This window comes from Sipha flava, unplaced genomic scaffold (assembly GCF_003268045.1).
Source record: "Sipha flava isolate LNK unplaced genomic scaffold, YSA_version1 65_pilon_pilon, whole genome shotgun sequence".
In the NCBI taxonomy this organism is placed as follows: domain Eukaryota; kingdom Metazoa; phylum Arthropoda; class Insecta; order Hemiptera; family Aphididae; genus Sipha; species Sipha flava.
The window spans coordinates 123,634-146,443 of NW_020273605.1; the positions used below are offsets into that span (position 1 = coordinate 123,634).

Consider the following 22,810-nt stretch of genomic DNA (forward strand, 5'->3'; position numbering starts at 1 on the left):
ATATATAAAAATTGGCAAAGATGATACTAATCAGGGTTAAAGCAAAATTAATTAATCAACGTTTAAGATGTATTAAATTTTAATTTGATAAACAATTAATTTTAATTTACAATTTATTAAAAAATAATATAAACATATAAATAATTTTTTCAATGATGGATTATAATTTTAATATTAATTTTAAATAAAAAAATTAATTTATATAGTTTAATAAAAATGAAAACACATTGTTTAATACAACAATAATTTTACTTGTATGCATACTACTTGCCGACCCTGATTGTCATATCAAAGAAATTATATTTAATAATTTTACATTTATGAGTATGTTTTTTCACTAACGCTCGTATAAGGAACATAATCTATGGCCATAAGACATGCAAATAGTGTCATCACCATTTTTGGTTTTACTTCAGTAATATCTTCTGGTAGAGCATATACTCTAGCTCCAGTTTTTCTAGCCATTGATATTGCATACTTAGCATTTGCTAGATTATCCTATAAATATAATAAATAAGTTTATAATTAAATTTAAGTATTACATTTTTAATGAAAATTACCTCAGCATCACCTCCCTCTTTAACCACATCATAATTAATTGTGCCAGGTTTTATAGCATCAATTAAATCAATAACAATTCTGCCATCTGATAATGCTTGATCTTGGAATCCTCTTAAAGTCGATGGTTTATTAGCACTTTGCAATTTATTGTTAACCCAGGTAACAATTTCTTTTTCAATTATTGGACTACCAGTTTTGGCAAGCTGAGTCAAAACTGATAATGTGTATGCTCTCATTAGCTGCCAAATTAATGCTACGTAAAATAAATATAAAAGAGTTTTAACTTTAAAACTAGTATGTATGAATCCAATAATAAAATGTTAAAAATACATTAAACAAATAAAAACTTCATCAAATTGTTAGTTCACAAACCTAACGTAAGAGTTGCATTTCCATCATTTAAATCTTGTCCAGCAATACCAACTAAAGAAAACTTAAGTTCACGTCCTAATTCAACAGCATAGTTGCAATTTTCTAATTTTTCCATAAACTTTCGGAGTTTTGAAAATTTCCTATAATACAATCATAAAAGAAATAAAATTTGTTTAAAAAAATGTATAAAATCAATTTTATACCTGTGTACTTTTGACCAATTTACAATTCCTGGTTTAATAATATCATACAGTTGAAAAATAATAAGACCATCTGCTAAGTCTGAATAAAGCCAATTCACATGAGGTGCTACACCCATGGAATTCATCCAATTCCTGTAAGCTGTTATGGGAAAAATGTAATTTTTAGTAACTGTATACATATATATGTGTATTAAAAATTATTTTTTTCTTCTCTTGTTTCTTCAATTGATTCCAACCCAACAATTTCTCCTTCAGGTTTATCTAATCCTGGATGGTTATTAAACAAGTTTGCTACAAAAGCAAGATTTAATTTGTAGACACCATTCACGACATCAATTGGTGTGACAAAACTGCGACAACCCAATTTTGTTGCTTGTTGTAACATAATTTCGGCTCTCTTGTTCAAATCTGGTTCCTAATAACACAATATTTTAAATTAAAAAATTGAATACTATAAGATAGTTATATAATTAAATAATTTTAATGCAATAAATATAACAATTTGGTAAGATACATTTTTATTTTCAACTTTTAAAATCTAAGAATAAATATAAAATCAAGTATAAAAACAAAAACAAATAGAAAAAAAATTATTAACGCATAATTCATAAATAATAAAAAAATTCTTAGAAAATGATATAATAAGATTATAATTACCATTAAGGCAGACATATCAACATCCGAATCTATTGGGGCGATTTGCTTCATAAGATAAGTATATATTTCTGAGTCGGTTATATCATTTTGGAAGTTATGACATTGTCTATAATTTATAAAATATATTAGACAATTATTTAAAGTAAAATTAATTATAATATAAAGCATAATTTCATACCTAGAAACTCCAGCACGATTTAAATGGTAATTAACCCATCTTAGAAGTATCGCTTCAGGAGATAATTTTATAAGTTCTTCAATTTTTTCTCCATCTTGTAACAATGTAGCTAGTCCAGGACAGTTTTCAAGTGTAATTTGATTAAACAATCCTATCTAAATAATTTAATATTGAAAAACAATTAGTATGTAAATTCAACATTCTTAATGTATTACTTAGAAAATTAAAATATATTTACCCTAATAATTTGCCAGAGTAAGCCAAGGACTAAATGTGGTTTTCCTTTAGCAAGATCATGTGCATCAATATTAACGATATTACAACCAATAGCTTGACTGGAAACTAGTGCTAGAGTTAAATTTTCTAATTTTTTGTACACTGTAAGGTTGCTTTTATTTGTTTCTTTATTAATAGCTCTTTCATCAATTGTATCAGGACATGAATGATTAATAACTTTACTAAAAAAGAACACAATGTAAAGTAATATAATTCATATAGTAATACTCAATTCTATACAATTTAATAAAGTTAATAAAAATATCTTTACCAGAGTAAAATTCCATCTTTAACTTTTTCATACAAATTTTTTCCTTCAGATTTAATTGGAAGTAAATGCTTTAGATCAGGATCCATACTCAAATTACTATTAATCCAATCGGAAAATGCAAGCTGTTCTTCTAATCTCACGGAATGAGTTGTTCCTTCACTTGATGCATCAGACATTCCACCTAATGTTTCTAAATTTTCTTTTTTAGAAACAACCTGTTTAAATGAACTAGCAACTTCTCCAGCTTTCAAATCTGAACAAAGCTAAAGTGTAATAATTTTTTTTTTAATTAGTTGATACTATTTTTACTTATTATTGAATCTGTAAAAAAATTAACAACCTTTTTAAATTCTGAAAATACAAGTTTTCCTTTTGTTTGAGTTTTTTTACTATCATAATCTTCAATCATTTTACGAACTTTCCATGCAGGTAATTTAAAACCACATAAATCAAGAGCTTCTTGTAATTCAGAAAGATCGATTGTTCCATCACCATTTTTATCAATCTAAAACATATTAGAATACAAATAATTAAGAATATAATCATATTAAATACAAATTATCGTACATTTATTTTGGTTTTATTATTAAGTAACATTGTGTAATAAAACAATTTATAAAACATTATACAATTAATGGATATAGATAGGTATACCATAGCTATACAAAATTATACATATATTACCCATATTAGTATTATTATATTTATATTAGCCACTTCAACCATAAAAATTGATGTAAATGGTTTGAGATTTTCTTAATTGGTTTAAAATTTTTTTAAATTTACTTAGTTATACAGTAGAAGGCGCTTATTAAAAACACTTTGGGACCAAAGTGAAATGTGTCATTTAACCGATTGATTCTAATAAGTGATTGGTTTGATTTGTATAATGAAAAAAAAAAACGAAAAATATAAAAAAAATGTATTTAATGTGCAATGAGAAATGTTTAAAGAAGCTGCGGCATCACATAAACTAATTTTTGGAAGCACATCGTATAATTTTAATAACTCGCACTTCTGTTTAGAACTTAAATCTTGGCATTTAGATTTTTTTAGAATAATGAAATACTAATCACCTTTACGCATGTCCGCCAAAGCTAAACTAACAATACGTACAGAAAAGAACATTATTCTTATACATTGTATAGGATGTACTGCACTTAAGATATAGTAAAGTCAAAATATAAAAGTAATGACAGTAAATATAAGATTAAATTACATTGATTATCGCATGGATAAACAAATAGCAAGTGCCCCCCCTGACAATTTTTTGAGGGATAAAGGTATAATTTTGTCACCCCAGATAATCCAACAGTACAAATAGCACTTTTTAATAATGAGCTCTTATGGGTATTATTTAACAACATTGGTACCTAGTACCTGCTACCTAGAATTTATGTTAATCTAAACCATAAAATGAGTTAAAAGACTTATGTAAAATCAAACAATTAGATATACTGTATTAAAATACATACAATAAAAATATGTTTTAACTGGTGAGGGGGAGGGGTGTCAGGGTTTTGGTTATAATAAATATATTATAATGCCCCCCCCTAGAATTTTTCCCAGTTACGCCACTGTGTATATGTCAACTGACTTTTGCCCAATTGTTTCCAATAACCAATTTGATGTTTCAATAATCAGATTTATTTTCAATGTTCTAATATACGGCTGGTCCGTCCCAGTACATTTAGTTTCAATAACGCGATTGTATCAATTATCCGTGTTTCTAATATGCGGCTTCTACTGTATTTTTTTTTATTCTATTATTATATATATATGCATTAATAATAAAATGTAATGAATGTATTTAATATTGTAGTAAAAATATAATAATAAAAAGGCTTTACTTAATAAGGGCAGTATTTAGTACTGCCAATGAGAATTGAAAATACTTCAAAAAAATAAATTTTAATGACATAATAATAAACAATTTTGAACAGAAACTAGTAAAGATATTACCAATACATTTTCGTACCATTAAAAAATGTGAACTAAAGAAAATATTCTTAATCATTAACTCAAAGTAATAATTAGAAAAAAACATTAAAATGAAATAAATTTGAATATGTTTTGCTTAAATATTAAAAATTTAAATATAAAACGAATTTCAGCATCATCAAATCATAAAATATGATAGGTATGAAGAATATTTTCAAAACTTAGTTATTTTTCGGTTTAAATGCTTAAACATACATCAATCAATAATTTACACGTTAATAATTGTCAATGCAAAATGCCTTGATAAGAAAAAAAATAGTTAATCAGCCTAGAAAATGTGTTATGACAAAATAATTTAGCACATTATAATTTAAATAAGCCATTATTCGATAGTCACGGTTCTACAGATCATGTCAGCTAGTACAATGATAAGGTGATCGTTTATAACATTATTATTATTATTAGATATTATCAATGAACTAAAAATTATATACGAGTTTTATCAAGAACACAAAAAAAAAAAGATAAAACCTTATCAACATAATGGTTCGAGCACAAACCATTTGAAGATATTATCAAAACCCCGACCGCACCGTTTTATTTTAACGCAAAACCGTTTTATAGTACATTAACAGAAGCTATTAAATGATCGAGCTACAGAATATCGTTTTGCAACGACAATCGTGTCCCGAGAAGAACACAAAACCGTTCAATTTGTACGGAGGCCGTATTATTGTCGCTGCACACGGCAATAAGACGGCACGACAGGTAGGTGGATACATGCCGTACAGCGAAACGGACGGCGAGTAAAAACAAAAACCTCCTGGCGCGTTGATGCAACGTCATGGTTACCTTGGAAAATTGTTCCTTGAGCTCTTCGTCGGCGGTGGTCGCGGCGACGGTCGCGTTGCCGTTGATCGCGTTGATATAGTTCGAAATCCTGGACATCTCGTTCAGCTTGAATCAGCCAAACGGTTGTTCGGATAATGCGGTTGTCTTCGTGCGGACGGTGTATCGCGAAAGCGATGCGACAGGACGGGACGGGTTGGACACTGCACTGGACGGGAAAACGGGTTTGAAATACGGAACGAGGAGAACAGATCGCAAACGGTAGCGGCAAGGGCTGTGAAGATGGTTCAATACGTGTACGCGAACAACACAGTCTTGGTGGCGATGTTGAAAAAGGCGCGCCTGATCGGGCTTGCGTTGCGTGACGACGACACGACGTGTATTGAAACGGCAATGAAGACGGCTCAGACGACACTCTTTCACTGGACGACGGTGCGGTTCGCGGGTGCTAATGCTCGCGAGTGCGTGCGAGAGCGGCGAGTCGGTGCGGCGTGTACGAGCGTGCGCAAGCCAGATATCTCGTACGTTGTTGGGGGGAGAATGGGCGCGCGTGTGCAGTGCGGTGTGCGTGCGTGTGCCGGATGACGTGTGCCGTGTGGTCCGCGGCAGCGGGGCGAGCAGAGCGAGATGGGCACGTCGCGGTCGTCGAAGGGGTCCGGACGAGTGGCCAGCCGCCGCCCGCGGACATCGCCGCCGCCGCCGTTCGAGCAACGCGTTTGTTCATTGCACATTACGCATGACTCATTACCTACGCGCGTCTGATTCACGGTGAACCGCGCACGTTTTATCGTGCGGACGACGACGTCACCTCGTTCGGAAAAGAAAAAAAACCCTACACGGCCTAAATACCGAACAGCACTCGCAGCTGACGGTGGCCGCGAATCGTCATCGTTCGTGCATTGTAATTTTCACGTTCGCCCGCGCACCACGTACAGGCGTAGCAACAATTATACGAACGACAATAATAATAATAATAATATAACATTACGCGTTGTTCCGGCTCCCGCGCGGTAAACGGTATTAGTCATCGCATTTCTCGCTAACCCTTCTCCAACCCTTCCAAGGCGCAACGTTGATCGTGCCAAGTTCTGCTAAAGAGATACCTACCCGTTGGACTGCAATTGCCGGTTGAATAGAACTTCTACCGTGTTTAAACTACGAACTTGATCATCAAACATTCTGAACCCAAGCTTTCTTAAATGACCGTATTACTATGCGGGAATCACATACATTGTATACACGTCCCTTTTAATATTATTATCCGCTGTTCGCTTTAAGAACTATTTGATGGAATGACGTTTGTATTTACGAATTGTTTTAGTGAAATACGAATTTGATGACTGTTGCATCAGTCGATAATGTAGATTGATTTACCGTACTTTATGTACGTTATACTCGGATAATATTTAAAGCAGATCCGGTTTAATGTGAGATTTTTTTTTTTTTAATTTTAAATGTGTAATGAATTATACATCAGTATTGCTCATAAGCTTTTAATTTCTGTTTGTTGAAATAATTTCATTGACATTAAATAGCATTAGTGTGGCAGTTTCTGTGAGTTTATGACTTGTGTATCAGCAATTAATAGCTGTGCATTTATTTTTTAATAATAATATCATCAACAAATATAAATTTTAAATCTAGTGTTATTTCAATTTTTAATTATATTAATTAATTTCAAGCAAACAAGATTTATTTATCGGTTTGACTCATCTGTAATTAATATATTTTTATATTTTCATTATAAATACATAACTTACATACATATATAGAGAATATACTACTACTAACTACTCCTTTAAGCCTTAGCTTATGATGGAGTAGAGAGTTACATTTTGATTGATTCATAAGATATAAATTGAAAAAGATTTATCTAATACTATTGCATAATCGTATTACAATAAATAAGTTTGAACATAATTAGGTATAATTTAATAGTATATAAACACAAAATAATCTATTATGGTAACATATTTTTTAGCAATTTAATTAATTAGTATATGAACTAGCAATGGACAAAATAAGATAATAAACTAACAAAACATCCATAATATATTATGTTATTCTTAAAATATTCTTTGCGTCTCCGGTTTCGTCCCGACTTTACTTTTTTTATTATGCAACAAATAACGGTAGTGAACTCAATAGTTAATACTGACATAAGTACATGTTAAAATTATAATCATAGACGCCTCCCTAATCAGTACTAGACTTCCTTTTAACTATACAAATAATTTTTAATCAACGAATCAATAAAATGATGCGATAAAATCGTTTATAACTAAAGTCCCGTCGAAAATAAAATCCGGCCAGGTCTAATGGCAATAATTTAAATAAACGGCTCTCGAAAAATAATTGTCCTGTTTCATTTCACATGAATTCATTTAATTTCGGAGTCATACAATTGTGTACTGTTCATATTTTATGGCACATGTATATTTAGTTAGTTAACTAAAATCATAATTGGTCGTCAAAAATTGCCAAGATCCGTCATTTATGGGCCAATAATTTAGACACAATAAACTTATGCCATACGTGAAATATATGATCCGGATTTGCCCTCTGCCTATAGTATGTACTGTAATATGGTATTTCATATTTTTATTGTACTCGTCCGTATCTTTTTCCTGTTGCCGTTCCATTGGGTAATATTGGGTTCAGAAAGGTAGAGTCATATCTCGTTTACCTGACTATCATATGCATATGTTGTACATTATTTCCAACACCGGCAATTTTCATCATTCGAGTGTGTGAGTGGAACACGCCTAACCGAGTGTTTACGTTTTCTATCTGCACACGTACTCAAAAACGATTCGATTCGATGACGAGTTTCGCATTCTTGCCTTGTCACTCGTCGGGTCGTTTTTCGATTGTATAGTTACTTAGTTACTGCAGTATCTACATGTATCATTATCGTATAAATTCCCGATCAGCCATAAACGCACGTACCGGCAGGTAAAGAGATATTTTCGATGTTTCTTACTCGTTTTTTCCCTTTGTATACTTCTATGCTTAAATATAACTACCGCGTTTTCGGAAGTGGATTGAACATCGCCGAATAGTTATTAACTATTTTTTATTTTTTTGTCTCAAATTGCGTTGTTTTAAAACTAAATTGAGATTTCTAAATGAGTTCACACACGTTTCGTCTTTCGTAAGCAATCTTCATACCACGGCTGTGTGTATAATAATAGCAGCGGCACGTGTTCATACTAAATGCAGCCCCGGGAGTCCGATTTGCTTTTAAATACTGATATATTTACCAAACACGAATGTGATTATTTATAAACAAGTAAACGATATAATTTCACTAGTAGTAAATGACACTACGCGTTCACTATATATTTATTTTTTGTTTTACCACTCTATTTTTTACTCGGATAAAGTATAGTATAGACAGTTCTGAGAGTTTCGTTCACGGGAGGGTCAAAATATTTCATTGCAAGCGGTGACCTCCTGCACGGTCCTCCGCACACGCTCATCGCGACCAACTATAGTAGTAAACGGGTTTTACTTTCGAAATCTGAAAGTGGTTTGACGTCGACGAGTTTGGTATTGTTCGTATTATACTAATAAAACCAGTAAAATGTAACAAATCTTCAACATTTTCAAAATTATATGTAAGACCTACTAATCAATCAACCGTTTTTGAAAATGCCATCGCTTCTGTAAAATTCTAAAATAAATGCACGATTCTAAATTGAAATTTCTTAGATTATTATTTTCTAAGTAATCGAAGTCATTGGATTTTGCTTTCTAGTCCTATGGCATTTTTCTATAAGGAACTTTTAACTACTTCCTATAAGACGTGTTCTGGTTGACAGAGATATTATAATGAGTAATGCATAAATTGAAAAAAATTTACAGACAATCTTAACACGGTTGGATGATGTAATTATTGAGAAGTAGGGGTCTAAAAAAAAAATACTGCCCCAGGGTGTAAAATATCAATTTAATACGCTACTCACGCGTGTTTAATTTATAATCTACAGAGGAGGCACCTGCATAAAGCTTATGGAGCAATTTTTTTTATCATAACGTTATAGAGTTTACAGATAATTATTAATAAAAATAATATGCTCAGTATATACAGCTTTGCGTAAAATTTTTTATTATTTCTGAAGGACTAAATAAGATAAAAAAAAAAAGACATACATTATCAATTATGTACATTGTATACAACTGTGATTAAACTTTAATACACAATGTGTAATTCTTTCTGCGTGGGATAGATAATAAAGAAATATATATGATAATTATTTTTTTATTTTTATATTATTATACTAATTGTTTTATCTTGGATGAGTATGAATTATAATTTTACTGTATAAGTATATACCCATACATGATTTATTATGGATCTAACATGCTGAATACAAAAATTAAAGTTAAAACTAAAGTAGATTCACAAATTAATTTATTGAAAAAATAGTAATTGTATATATTAGAAATGTTAGAGATGATATTAAAAATATTCTCAATTATTCTCTTTATCGATTTTCTACTATGGTGGATACCCAATATCTTCTATTGTAGTGCCAGGTCTTATTCTAACGGACAGTACGACCCAAATTGAGTAGTAAGAAAAATCAAAAAGGCAGTTGACTTTATGAATATGGGCACCTTACAAAAATATAATTTTCCTTATAGAATGATTAAATTTCTACTGAGTATTTGAAATTTGTGTAACTTATAAACCCAATCTAGTACTCAATAAATAATTATTATATAAGTTTACAATATTTGCTACTTCAATGACTGATTAATCTATGCAACAGAAATACGAATTACGATTAGGTACTATCTATGCTATCAGCTTAGCTTATCGCGATCACATAGACCATTGTACACACATTAAAGCGCACGGATACGAATAACCACCAATAATTTTTAATTTCCCGAAAGTTTTACTTTTTGGACTTAGCCCCTTTCATAAATAATCGATTCAATTTTATCTTTTGTTCTTAGTAAATTCTATAAAATATAGAGAACGAAAAAGGTACTACTATATGCAGCTAATTTCATTATTATATCTATAAGTTATAGGTAGGATTAAGTTATAGACTATAACTTTCGTCATAACGTTCCAGTCTTTCATGAGTGTATGATGTGTAGATATTTCCCAACTTTTCAGTGTGTTTGTGCATTAAGTAAAAATTTTTGGAACAAACCCTGCTGTGTACCACATATTATAATATAATATATTATATTAAATAATTAGTATCATATTCATTATTTCGTAGCCAACAAACATAGTTAATTTTCATTGAAGAGAACCAAACACAAATAAATAAAAATATTTTTAAATGTACATTAGATTAGCAGTGTAATTGAATCATATTTATTTTATTTTGAATGTTAATTTTTTTTTTTTTAGTTTCATTATTTAATATTCTGAAAGATAGCTTATCCTTAGGTAAAAAAATTTCACTGAAATTAATTCGAGATCTTCATCAATGGTATTTAGTATTTACATGTATTCAAAAGTACACTATAACCATTTCTGTTCTATGAGGTAGACATACCTATACACGCATAGTTATTACTCTCAGAAAAATACAACTTTTAATATGCATAATGTACCATATTACAATATAAGGATACATAATATTTTACTTAAATTATGAGTAATATATCTTACAAAATTATTTGAATAAACGAAGTTTAAAATTTATCTAGGTTGTACTACAAAATTATGAAATTTATTTTGTATTAAATTAATAATATTACTCGGCATATTAAAGAATCCTTTTCATAGTGTAAAATACATTTACGTTGATTATTGTTCATGTTTAAAAAAATTGGCTGATAATTCACTTTAAAAGATTAAAAACTGAAAATCTGTAAGTTTAGTTTGTAGTTTACCCACCACTTGAAGTACTACCACACGGGGTTCTCAAGTGGTGGATGTATTGCCGATAATAAAAAAAAAAAAAAAATAGAAAAAGAAAGTTCTGTGGTTTATAATAAATATGAGTATATATTTTTTATTTATTTAGTATAAATATATCTTAATTATTTCCTTATTTTTAATTAACTATTAAACCCATATGTAAAATTTTTTCGATATACCTACATTATTAATCAAAAATAAATGTTATGGTAATATAATGTACCACCTGTACCTTTATTTGATTTAGTTGACTACTTAAATACCTGATACTTAATGACTTAATACCTAAAACATTTTTTATTTAATTTTATAGCATTGATTAAGCATTATGGAATGAGCTTCCACAATTATTTTCCAACATAAATAAATAAACAAATAGTTTATGTATAGAAATAAATAAATTCTTTACCGGGAGAATTTCAGAGAAAAATTACACATACACAATGCACCAAAGAAAAGTAATTTTAAAAATATTTTCAATGTACAAACCGATTTTAGATAATAATAACCAAAGTATTTATATTTCTTAACATATTTATGTCTAATCTCTCCTATTAAAATAAATTATTCCTATGCGGATCCGTACCTGAAAATTAATTGGAAAAGGGGGGTTGTAAGCTAAAAATTTGCGTTGTTCGAATTTTTTTATAATATTGTATAGGTAATTAAATATAGCATAAAATGCATAGTGTCGTAGTACTGATATTTATTAATGAAATGTTCATGAAATATTTTTATTGATACATTTTAAAATAATTATTTAACTTAATTCTATACATTTAATTTCGAAAATTAATTATATGACAAACTCTATATTTCTTTGTTTTTCATTAGAAAAATTATTAAAAACTTCTTCTAGATCCACAACAATATTCCTATATATACTCAGTAATATTAATTAACAGTTAAAGTTTTTCCCATTTACATTTCTTAGGTAATTTTTTTATTTTTTCAGCGTCGAAAAAGTTCTTTCTGGTGTTACCGTTATTATTGGTAAAGTTGCTAGAACTTCTAAGAAAAATGAAATATTTGATGAAAAAAATGTTGCTTGCAGTTATAATATAATAATAAATATTGCTTCGAGTATTTCAGGAGACCGTTATAATATTGGTTTATCAAACCATTTTTTTTCACCAAAGTTTTAACTCATTTGATAATGCATTCTAATCTAAAAATTCTGAGTATAATTCAAAATGAATTAATTTATTCCGTTCTTTTAACTGTCTTTTAACTGACTTCAAAACTTATTCAGGTTCTAAAATAAAATGATTTTATTTATCATAACTCATTAGTAATTACATTTTTTTTTTATAAATAATCAAGAATTAATTTTCATAATATTTATAAGTAAAACTATACAAAATTCGCACATTCTGGAGAGGTTAAGTACTTATTTCAAATTGTTTTTAAAATTTTTATTACATGCTTTTTTATGCATACTACAAAATAGGATTGTTCGGAAATGTCTTTCTTAATATATACCATAATTGGAATCAATTATCTTTGAAATAAAGCAGTGATAATAAAATAGACACATTTCCCGCTAGTGTAAACAGTAGTTTATTGACGAATGACAAATAAATTACATATTATTTAACACTGCTTCTATTGAACAAAAGTTATCATTAATAATTTAATTATTACTAATTTATTTATGGTTCACTATTTTTAATATAAGCCATTATTATCTACTAAATTCTGGTACAAAACGATTTGGTTTTACAAGTTAGTAGTTACCCATTTATTAGTATAGTACTATTTTCTTAAATTAGTAAATCTTGTATATAGTAGATGATAGTAATATAGATAGGATCTATGCGTCCTGTCACCCAAAGCTGCATATTTTTAAAATTCAGAGGGGTAGCAAATTTTTAATAATTTAAAGAGATGACAAATATTTATTTCGTAGATTGCACACGTCCCTGAAATTTAAAATTTAAATAAATAAAAATTATTTTATATTTATATATTTTCATTATAAATAAATTAAATTTAATTTAATTTAAAATTAAAACTTAAATTATTATTTGACAGAGGAGAGGGATGAATTAACTGAGTATTGCCACAGAAAACGCCAGACAAAATTTGACAAAAAAAATGTCGGATGTGAAAACCATAATTAGCGACTAATGTATTTGACTGGAGCCGAATTGAAAAGAACCAGTCTTGGAAATGAAACCTTTAAATAGTAGGAACCAAACATTAATATTGATGGATATGGTTGAATTGCACTTATTTTAGTCGAATTGCACTTGGGCTTAAAAAAGTATTTCAATTAAATTATCATGCATTTGAAGAGGTTAGATTTATTTTATATAGTTATATTTAATATCATTTAGTAATCATTGGCGTGGTTAAAAATGATTGTTTAATACATCACATTATTTTAATTATATATATTTACATTATAATTGTTATATTATAAATTATATAATATTATATTATACATATTATTATTATACATCTTTTTTTTTTTTTTTTTAATAGTCAAATTTAACTATCGTCATTATTATATTTTTTTTTTTTTTTGTCATTCCTATCCTTTTTTGTAGTAATGATTAACTGTATTCAAAAATTCTACCCTGGTAATACGCTTCTGAGTATATAAGTCAATATATTTTTGAATATTTTTTTTTTCTGGTTTTGTTGATAAGTTATAATTCCGAGAAAACAATAGATTTTAAAAGGAGTTCAGATTACTCAAAAACGTAATCAAATGTATGATCAAAATATTCACGTAAGTTAATTAATTTAGAATTATTTCGATGTATTGTTAGCTTCTACTAAGTTACAACTAATTGTAAAATTTTATATAATTGAAGTATCATTAAAAACCGAGTATTTAATTTAATCATACTTAATATAAAGTGAATTTATTAGGTAATGTTATTTATAACGTAGACTTATAACGTATTTATAACGTATTTATAGCTATTATTCATATAGGCACGAAACTACGGGAGTACACGCAACTATATTGATTGTCCTTGTTGTAATACCTATTTATAATTATTTTAAATACGCTACAAAAATACAAACATTTTTTAGTTATTTGATGTAAACGTAAAATATTTGTTGATTATTCTAAAATAATAGTTACTTTACCATAACATAATATAACACAAAAACATTTCGGAGGAGGTTTAAACCCCCAAACCCCTTCTTTCTATGTAAAACGACCAATTTTTTTTAATGTATTTCTAAACGGAAACTATTTATTTATGTAATATATAAATTAAATTAAATTAATATTATTAATTTATGAATATTAACCATATGTTATTTTTTACATTATTTTTATTATTGTTTTTTTTTAACGTTACTATTTAATAACATATTGTACTTAATTACCAACAATTTATTTTAAACATTTAACATTATCATTCATCAAAAAAATTAGCTGACAATTCAATTTAAACCACTTGAAAATTACTGCCTTTTACAATTTTACATTACTGCTCATTTCTTAAACAATATATTTAAAATTTGACTGATATGCAAGCACGTATTATTTAGATATTTGTTTTTTAAATTATCCTGATGAACTAAATTAACTAATTTTATTAGATTAAATTTAAATTGACTGAATTACTAAATTAACATATAATAACTTAATATTTGGATTAAATAAATATGTGTATTTACATTAATTTATTAAGATATATGTTTTGATAGTGTTAAATAAATACCTGATTAATATAACAGATAAATTATAGTAAAAATCATAAAAATCATAAATAGGTACCACATCTAAACATAGTTGACCATTATATTATCAAAAAATAACAAGTCATGGTTATTTTCATTAAATAATCAAAATCATCTTACTCTCATAAATAGTTGCTTCGTAAATAAAATATAAAAATTATAAGATTTCACGATGTGCATGAAATATACAATTATTATATTTTATGTATACTATCGAATATTTTCATTTTACGTGTAATACAATTATATTCAGTAACTGACACATGTATATAATTTAAATAATAAATAAACAATTTAAGTTATTGTGTTCAGTAAAACATTTGGAAGTAAAATAAAATCCATATTATTTAATTATATACAATTTTAGTAAGTATATTTAAAATGTATTTAAATTAATGCAATTATTATATTATAAAGGCTGAAACCCCTTTTAAAAGTTTAGAGCATCTTAATTTGCAAGTCGTAACATATATTTTGAAAAAAAAAATTTTATTTTATTGGTCATCAAATTTTAATAATTTCTTTAATATAAAATATATTTATATAATTTTAACTATTTCTGTGTCGACTATTAGGCCATTAGCATTAGATTTATAAAAATAAAAATTATATAAAATAATACAGTGTAAATTAATTATTTAGTTGATTGTGTACATTACAATAATCATTTTTTACTTCAAATTAAATACATTCAACCACAAACCAATATAATAGTATTATTTGTTTTCCAATATGACAGTATTAAGATAAGATTTATTGAAGCAAACTATAAATACAATTTTAATTTAATGAACTGTAGTACTTATATAAGAACATTATAACACTATATGTTCTTTAATCTTATTTATTGATTAAATGAAATATTGTGTTAAGATTTGTATTTATTATTAAAGTAATTTAAAATTGATAAATGTTGTTAAAATAATTGATTACTAATTAAATTAAAACATTGATAATTGTGCATATCAATGTTTTAGATAAGACTTATTTTAAGATATTAACCCTGAAATATAAGTTTCGAAGTATCAAATATTCAAATCAGAGCCGAATACAGTTATTATTATTTTTATTTTTTGTGGTATATTTCATATTAATTCCAATTGTTATTTTACAATTTCTAGCAATGGTGTTACCAGAAAAATATTTTGAACTCCTACATAAAAACAATTTTTTTAATTTTAATAAGTCTAATTTTAAACGTAAGTTATATAATAATATATAAATATAATAATAAATATAAAACGTGTTATTATTTAGTTTATTGAAACTATGAAAATTGTTTTATAATGAAATGATAAAATATTATACCTACCAATGTTTTAAAAGACATTTTAAAAAACATCTTACAAAATAAGAAAGACATTTCAGCTTATTATAACCCATGACCTCCTCACCCCCCCCCCACGGCTACGACACTGCATATTAATATACAAATTAAATTAGGTGAGATAATATGTGAAATTTAACATTTTTCCAAGTTTTTTCTTTAATTTATTTTTAAAAACAAAATCTTCTGTGTATAACCAACACATTACTCGTCGCACAATTCGCTCAGAATCTAAAATATTAGCTCCAGCGGCGGATCGACAAAAAATTTCGGCTCAGGAAATTACCGTATGACCATATAACCATTCAGTAATAATAGTTTTCCATAAAAGTCTCCTTTATTCATGGATTAAATGCTCGTATAACTCGTTTACATCACGTTTAAACTAGGTTTTTATCAAAATTTTATAATTAAATACAATATACTTAAATACATTATTTTTATAAAATAATTTTTAATCCAAGTACATCGGCCCAGTGTTATAATACAACGGGCGAGTCCGTTTTCAACCAAAACTGTACCCTCCCCTTTTCGGCCGATTCACTTTTCGACCAAAACAAAAATGTATATAATAAATTTAAAATAATAAAATAATGATTTACAATGTTTGATTATGATGGAAACTACTATAATATATTAATGACAATTCAGGGTTTTACTCGTATGGCGAGGTTTTAGGTTCACATACAGAGCATAATCCCATTTGCAACAGTATCAAGGTTTGTATAAAAACTAGGTTAGGCTTAGACTATAATTCCCCTTAGGGCGAAGCTCCATCCTCTCGAAAAGTGCTACGCAGTGGCGCTCGAATTTGTGAGTGGAGCCGGCAGGCGTAACGAGCGAAGTCCTAAAATTTTTAAAATTAAAGTCCCGGTATCCCGGTGGGCCAATCCGCCGCTGATAAGCTCATACGAGTACAGTAATAAGTTTTTACAAATTACGTAACGTATAAGACTACCATTTTTACAACTTAAAACGTTTATTAAATGTGTTTATAAACTTTTAATTGTAATCCTAAATTTATTTAAAAAAAAAAAAAACAATTCAATTTAAATGGCTTAAAAACAGAAATATAATATAATATTATAATAAAAAAAATATAATCTTGCGCTTACCTTTTTATGGGATTTTAAGGTCGAACTCGAATCCTTTCCAGTTTCAGAATTGTTTTACTGGTTACAGGTATATAAATATTTTGTTCTTATATCATCCGGTTATTTGATAGTATCATGTATCTATTTGTATAATACTTACATAGTTAGGTTTTGTTATGTTCTAGAAGTATTGCTTTATGGTAGGTAGTTGTACCGTGACCTAAAATCATATGAATAAATGTTTGTTTTTTATTTATGGATGTTTTTGTCTAGTTCTCTAATGACCCTAATATTCCTATTTTGGTTACATAAGGTATATTTATATCTGTATTAAAGTAATTGTAATAAATAAAATTAACATATCATAAATAGTATGATCAGTTTTTATAAACAACTTACAACTACATATAATAATTATTAAACTAAACAAAATAATGTTTTAAAATATCATATACAAAATAAAAATCTTAGTTCGTATATTTTTTTAATTTTAAATAAGATAATTAAGATAATTATTTTAATACAAGTGTTTTAATCACACCAAAGAACCAACAATACACGCTAAATAAACTGTTAGTAATTACTGCCATAGTATCAACTGCCACATTCATAATTTGTTACTTAATTATTATCTAGATAATATAACAGTGTATTTTTAACCCTGGGAAGTGGAATAGTATAATTTGGAGGTTTTCAATGATTAGTGTAACATCGTTTTATATCGTAATGAAAATAAAATTATCTCAGTTTTCATTTAATTACTATTATAAAATAATTATTTATATTTAATATTAATGATAGAAAAATGGTGTCGTCGGATTGATTGGATTGGGTAATGTAAAAATCTAAAAAAAATTAATTATTTTCTAAACACTGAAGACGCCGAAAATTTGACAGTAAAAACATGCTTTCGTACACAGGTTTCTTTAGTTGTAGAAACAATTGGTATCAACTGTACATATAATATAATTGGTATTAAAATGAACTTGAGTAGTTAAAAAATAAATTTTACATTGATCCATGATAGTGCATATTACAATGATTAAAAAACATAATAGTGTTTTAAAAAGGAAAAACGAAATACTTCTAACATAGGCGGATATTTGGTTTCATCTGTGGGGGACTTAAAATTTTCGTCTTATTCATTAGCAGAAACAAATATTTTTAGTCGCTTCCAACGCTTCCACCTACTAACTGTAGTGGTTACTCCTACCTGATTCTAGCTGAGGCACCAAATATATATATATAGGTAATAGGAACATAAAAAAATAAAATATTGAATAGCTACTAAATTATTTTTATTTTAATTGCATATATCTATTTTTTTGTGCACATATATTAACAATTGTTTCAGTATTAATAGATTTAGAAATTTATTTTTCAATATATAATGTTGAGGTGTTGTTGAATTTTTCCTGCAATATAGAAGTTCGAAGCTAAGTTTTTATTCTACGCATGTTCGAAAAAACTCCTTTCACAAGTGGAGGAACTCATAGGAATTGTTTAAGCAACTTGAAATAGTTTATATAAATTAGGGAAAGTATGTTTTGTTAAAACCTTTTTCGCATCATTTAAAGTAATATAATTTTCATCAGTAGACTGCAATATACAATTATTTGCCACTTATATTTCTGACTGTAATACATCTTTAGATACATTCATCAATTCCTGAAAAATATACAAAATACTGGTTCACTTTTAATAAAACTAGAAAACTAGAGCATAGGTAAGTAAAAATTAATTTTCAGAAACCGATACGATACTTACTTTATAATGATCTACAAATAAAAGACTTTCCTCAAAGTTTAATTGAAAAAATTGATCAGTAACTGTAGCCATTTGGAGGCTTTCAGTAGAAAATCTTTTTACCAGATTTATCAAGATAGCATCAAATAACAGGAAAGAAAGCATTTTTTCTAAAATGATCTTCAATGGTTTCAATGGTGTCATTAATATTTTGTTCAACACTTGTGTTGCAGTAGTATCAAAATGTTTAAGATTGTGTGACTCTTGTCTTTTTATTTTTCATCCAAGTTAAATAAATATTAACTTAAAATTATTATAATTATAAATAAATATATGTTTATTAAGTCTTACCTTTAGATGGCGTTTGTATTGATATTTCATTGTCTTTAGCAAAGATTTCTATTTCACACCAAAGCTTAGAAAAATACTCTGTTGTTCTAGAATTTTTAAAAGTCATCATCACACCTTCAATAATATTTTTAGATTCCCCTAAGGTTGCATATTTTTCTTGAAATTTGTTAGAAACAATATTAATACGAGTATTAATTAATGCTTTATGTAAGATAAATAAATAAACTATAAATCGTCCACTTTTTAAATTTGTTAATATACCTAAAACAAAGATATTGGAATTAAAATAGTTTGAATCATTAATTATTAATTATATTAAACCAATTGCTTCATTTACTCCTCTATCATCTTCATTTTCAATTTCTTCTTCTAAAGCTTGAATAATTGCTTTATAACTGTTTTTAACAGACTCTATATTTCAATAACGGCAATTCCATCTAGTGTCACTAAGTCTAATCATTGTGGTATGTTTTATCCCTAGTTTAGTTAGAATCTCAGTTAATTTTTGATTTTTTTGACGGATGAGAAAAATGTACGTACAGGGATTCTCAAGTGTTTAACACATGCCTTGTTTCCTAATATTAATATAAGTAATAAATAAAATCATGAAGATCTAAAATGTATATAAATATTCATTATCTTTACATATTTACACATATAAATTTCAATAAGGTTCATTTTATAAGCCATATAGTGTGTATAAATAGCGTGAGGGTATTGATTTTATTATTATATTTTGTAGTCCGTTAAATTTCTCAGACATAACCTTTTCCACCGTCATATGACTGAGCAACTATTTGTGGTTTAGAACTAAGTTCATACTTTTCCAGGTACCTTAATATGTAATGATATAAACTTTCAGTATCTTGATTCTTAGAACAATCTATAAAACCGAGAAATCTCTCAACAACATCTAGATTTCTAACATACCTTACATATAATGCCATTTATTCTTGTTTGTAACACCTATAAATTAATTTAATAAAAATAAATTAAGAAGTCCATGTATAAAACATAATTTATATTTCACCTTGCTTCATCACACATAATTCCAAACACCTCAACGTCTTCAATATCTTTTACAATTATTTCTTTCACAACATTTGCACATATATTTATAAGTTCATCTTAATTAATAGTAACTTGAGTAATTGATTTTAAGATTAATTTTTTTCAAAATTCCTCATTACTTTTTGCTAACAATTTACATAATTCTTTAAAGTTTCATAAAAATATATTAATTTTTATTACAAATAATTATCATAATTATATTTCTTGCATTTAAGACTATTAGTAATATTAATTATTAGTAATTATATTTTAATTGTTAGTTTAATACCTTAATTTAAAGAATCTTTTGTCTCGTCGTGTCCCCTTAAACCAATTCCTTGACAATTTACAAATAAAACAATATCAACTAACATTTTCACATATTTTTTATTACTTTCAACCATCAATGAATGTTGAGAAGATATTTGAGAATAAACACTACCAGTTCCTTTTGTTTTCCGATGTGCTGACCATTTAACCATACATATAAGATGTAAATTACTTTTAGCGCGTGTGCATCCAATTTATTGAGTTTACTTTTATGTCTACCTTTAGATCCATTACAAACACTCAACTATAAATTATAATATACTTATATTAATAATTATAATCAAAAAATTATAAATAAAGCATAAATACAAAGCACATGTTTTTTCTTAATTTCTAAAACCAAATAAAAAGCTATCTTCAAAATTGCCACTTTTTCCAGTACTAAAATTTCTACAAGCAAAGCAAAAAATTGAATCTTTTGATATACTATATTCAAGCCATTCATATGTTTTGTAATGATTATGATTGAAAGCGCGATTTTGTGTACCAAATTTAGTTAGTAGATATGACTGCAATATATTTAATTTAAATATAATATTATAACTTAAACTATGTTTAGTGTTTACCTACATTTGTGTAAAATTGGTCGCACAGGGCCTGTTATTAAAGTTCCCAAGTCGGAAATGACATTTTTATCTACAATATTTTCATTACTTTTTTGTGTAGTTATATCAATGTCTAAATCAATATTTAAATCTTCATTTTCAGATTCTAGTGTTGTTGTTGACGAGGAATTAGTAACAAATAATTTTTGTTTTTTAATATTAAAGACATCAAACATTCTTTTAGCCATTATTGAATTAATTACAATTTATTATTTAAAATTTATTGATTAATTCAGATAGGTACACAATTCACAAGATAATATAAAATTATATTGTTTATTTGTTTAGCACGTCACTTATGGAAAACCACACGTAAGTATTAAAAACAAAAAAATAAAAATAAAGTCGATCACCGTATACGCTCCAAAAACGTAATCGATACTAATGCTGTGGCGTATTTATAACTTTACTGGTATTGCAAACAAGTTCTAGAATACTCGCAATTGTCAATATATACCTACAAAATATAATTTTTCCAACAACGATAAGCCGTGAATATTCCAAACCATTCTTGTATCTCAACAAAATAAAATAAAAATTATAAATATTAAATATTGAAACACATAATTTTTTATTTTGATGTTTATATTCTGGGGGACTTAGGCCCCCCAAGGTCCCCCCCGATATCCGACTATGACTGCTAACATTATAGGTGCGAATCATCAAACCTATAAGACATATTAAGTTAGTGCAGTTATGATCTTGTTCCCTATTCGATTTGTAACGACCTATGTATGAATTTTTTTAACAACATAGTATTAAAATTTTAGAAAATGGCAATCTGATTATTAATTATTTTTTAATATATATATATATATATATATATATATATAAATAATTTAGTAAATATAGCACTATCGTGTTATTTTGCTAATGTATTTGCCAAATTATATAGTGTATTATTAACTTTTTTTTTAACTGTTTCTATTAACTGCATCGAACAGTGTGCGTTAAACTTCTTTAAGTTCTAATATTTATATCCATGGCTGGATCTATATCCTTCCTTATTCACTTATCTTTACCTACCAACAATTTTTCTGTTATAAATAAATTATATTTGTCTCATTCAATTGCAAAAATTATTCTATTGCGTTATTTTAACTTACCCTCATTAAATTAGACTCTTTAATCTCTATCGCTAAATTGTAATTCGCAATTAGAATCTTAATTTATCAATATGTTATTATATTTTAATATAAATCAATTCAATTTAATAAGTAAACGCAATAATGTAATTTTATCAAATATTCACGTTTTTGTTACTAATGATCTAAACCCATCATTATCTACTGATAAACACCATTCAATAATAAATATGTCGTTAAATCATGACCATTATAATACTTCACCAATCTATCATGGTATATGCTATGATTTTAAAAAGTGTGATTATGTTAA

The 22,810-nt window shown here is 27.2% G+C and overlaps 1 protein-coding gene across 1 annotated transcript; it reads right to left on the minus strand.

Annotated features, from left to right (window-relative positions):
- Nucleotides 1-185: 185 nt before the first annotated feature.
- On the minus strand, nucleotides 186-5,927 carry LOC112691671 (plastin-2). The gene is made up of 11 exons (XM_025566017.1): nucleotides 5,312-5,927; nucleotides 2,859-3,023; nucleotides 2,519-2,781; nucleotides 2,210-2,429; nucleotides 1,972-2,126; nucleotides 1,794-1,899; nucleotides 1,338-1,551; nucleotides 1,137-1,275; nucleotides 934-1,073; nucleotides 561-814; nucleotides 186-498 (listed from the first exon to the last, which is right to left on the minus strand). Exons 1-11 carry the CDS (start codon nucleotides 5,405-5,407, stop codon nucleotides 319-321), a joined length of 1,932 nt encoding a protein of 643 aa, XP_025421802.1. The 5' UTR covers nucleotides 5,408-5,927; the 3' UTR covers nucleotides 186-318.
- Between the last annotated feature and the right edge of the window lie 16,883 nt (nucleotides 5,928-22,810).

Excerpts from the sequence above, each read along its gene's own strand:
- LOC112691671 (XM_025566017.1), bottom strand. The coding sequence starts at position 5,407 with ATGTCCAGGATTTCGAACTATATCAACGCGATCAACGGCAACGCGACC. Across the intron at positions 3,024-5,311 it reads TCAAGGAACAATTTTCCAAG|ATTGATAAAAATGGTGATGG; the intron begins GTAACCATGACG and ends AATATGTTTTAG. Across the intron at positions 1,276-1,337 it reads AGAAACAAGAGAAGAAAAAA|CTTACAGGAATTGGATGAAT; the intron begins ATAATTTTTAAT and ends TTCCCATAACAG.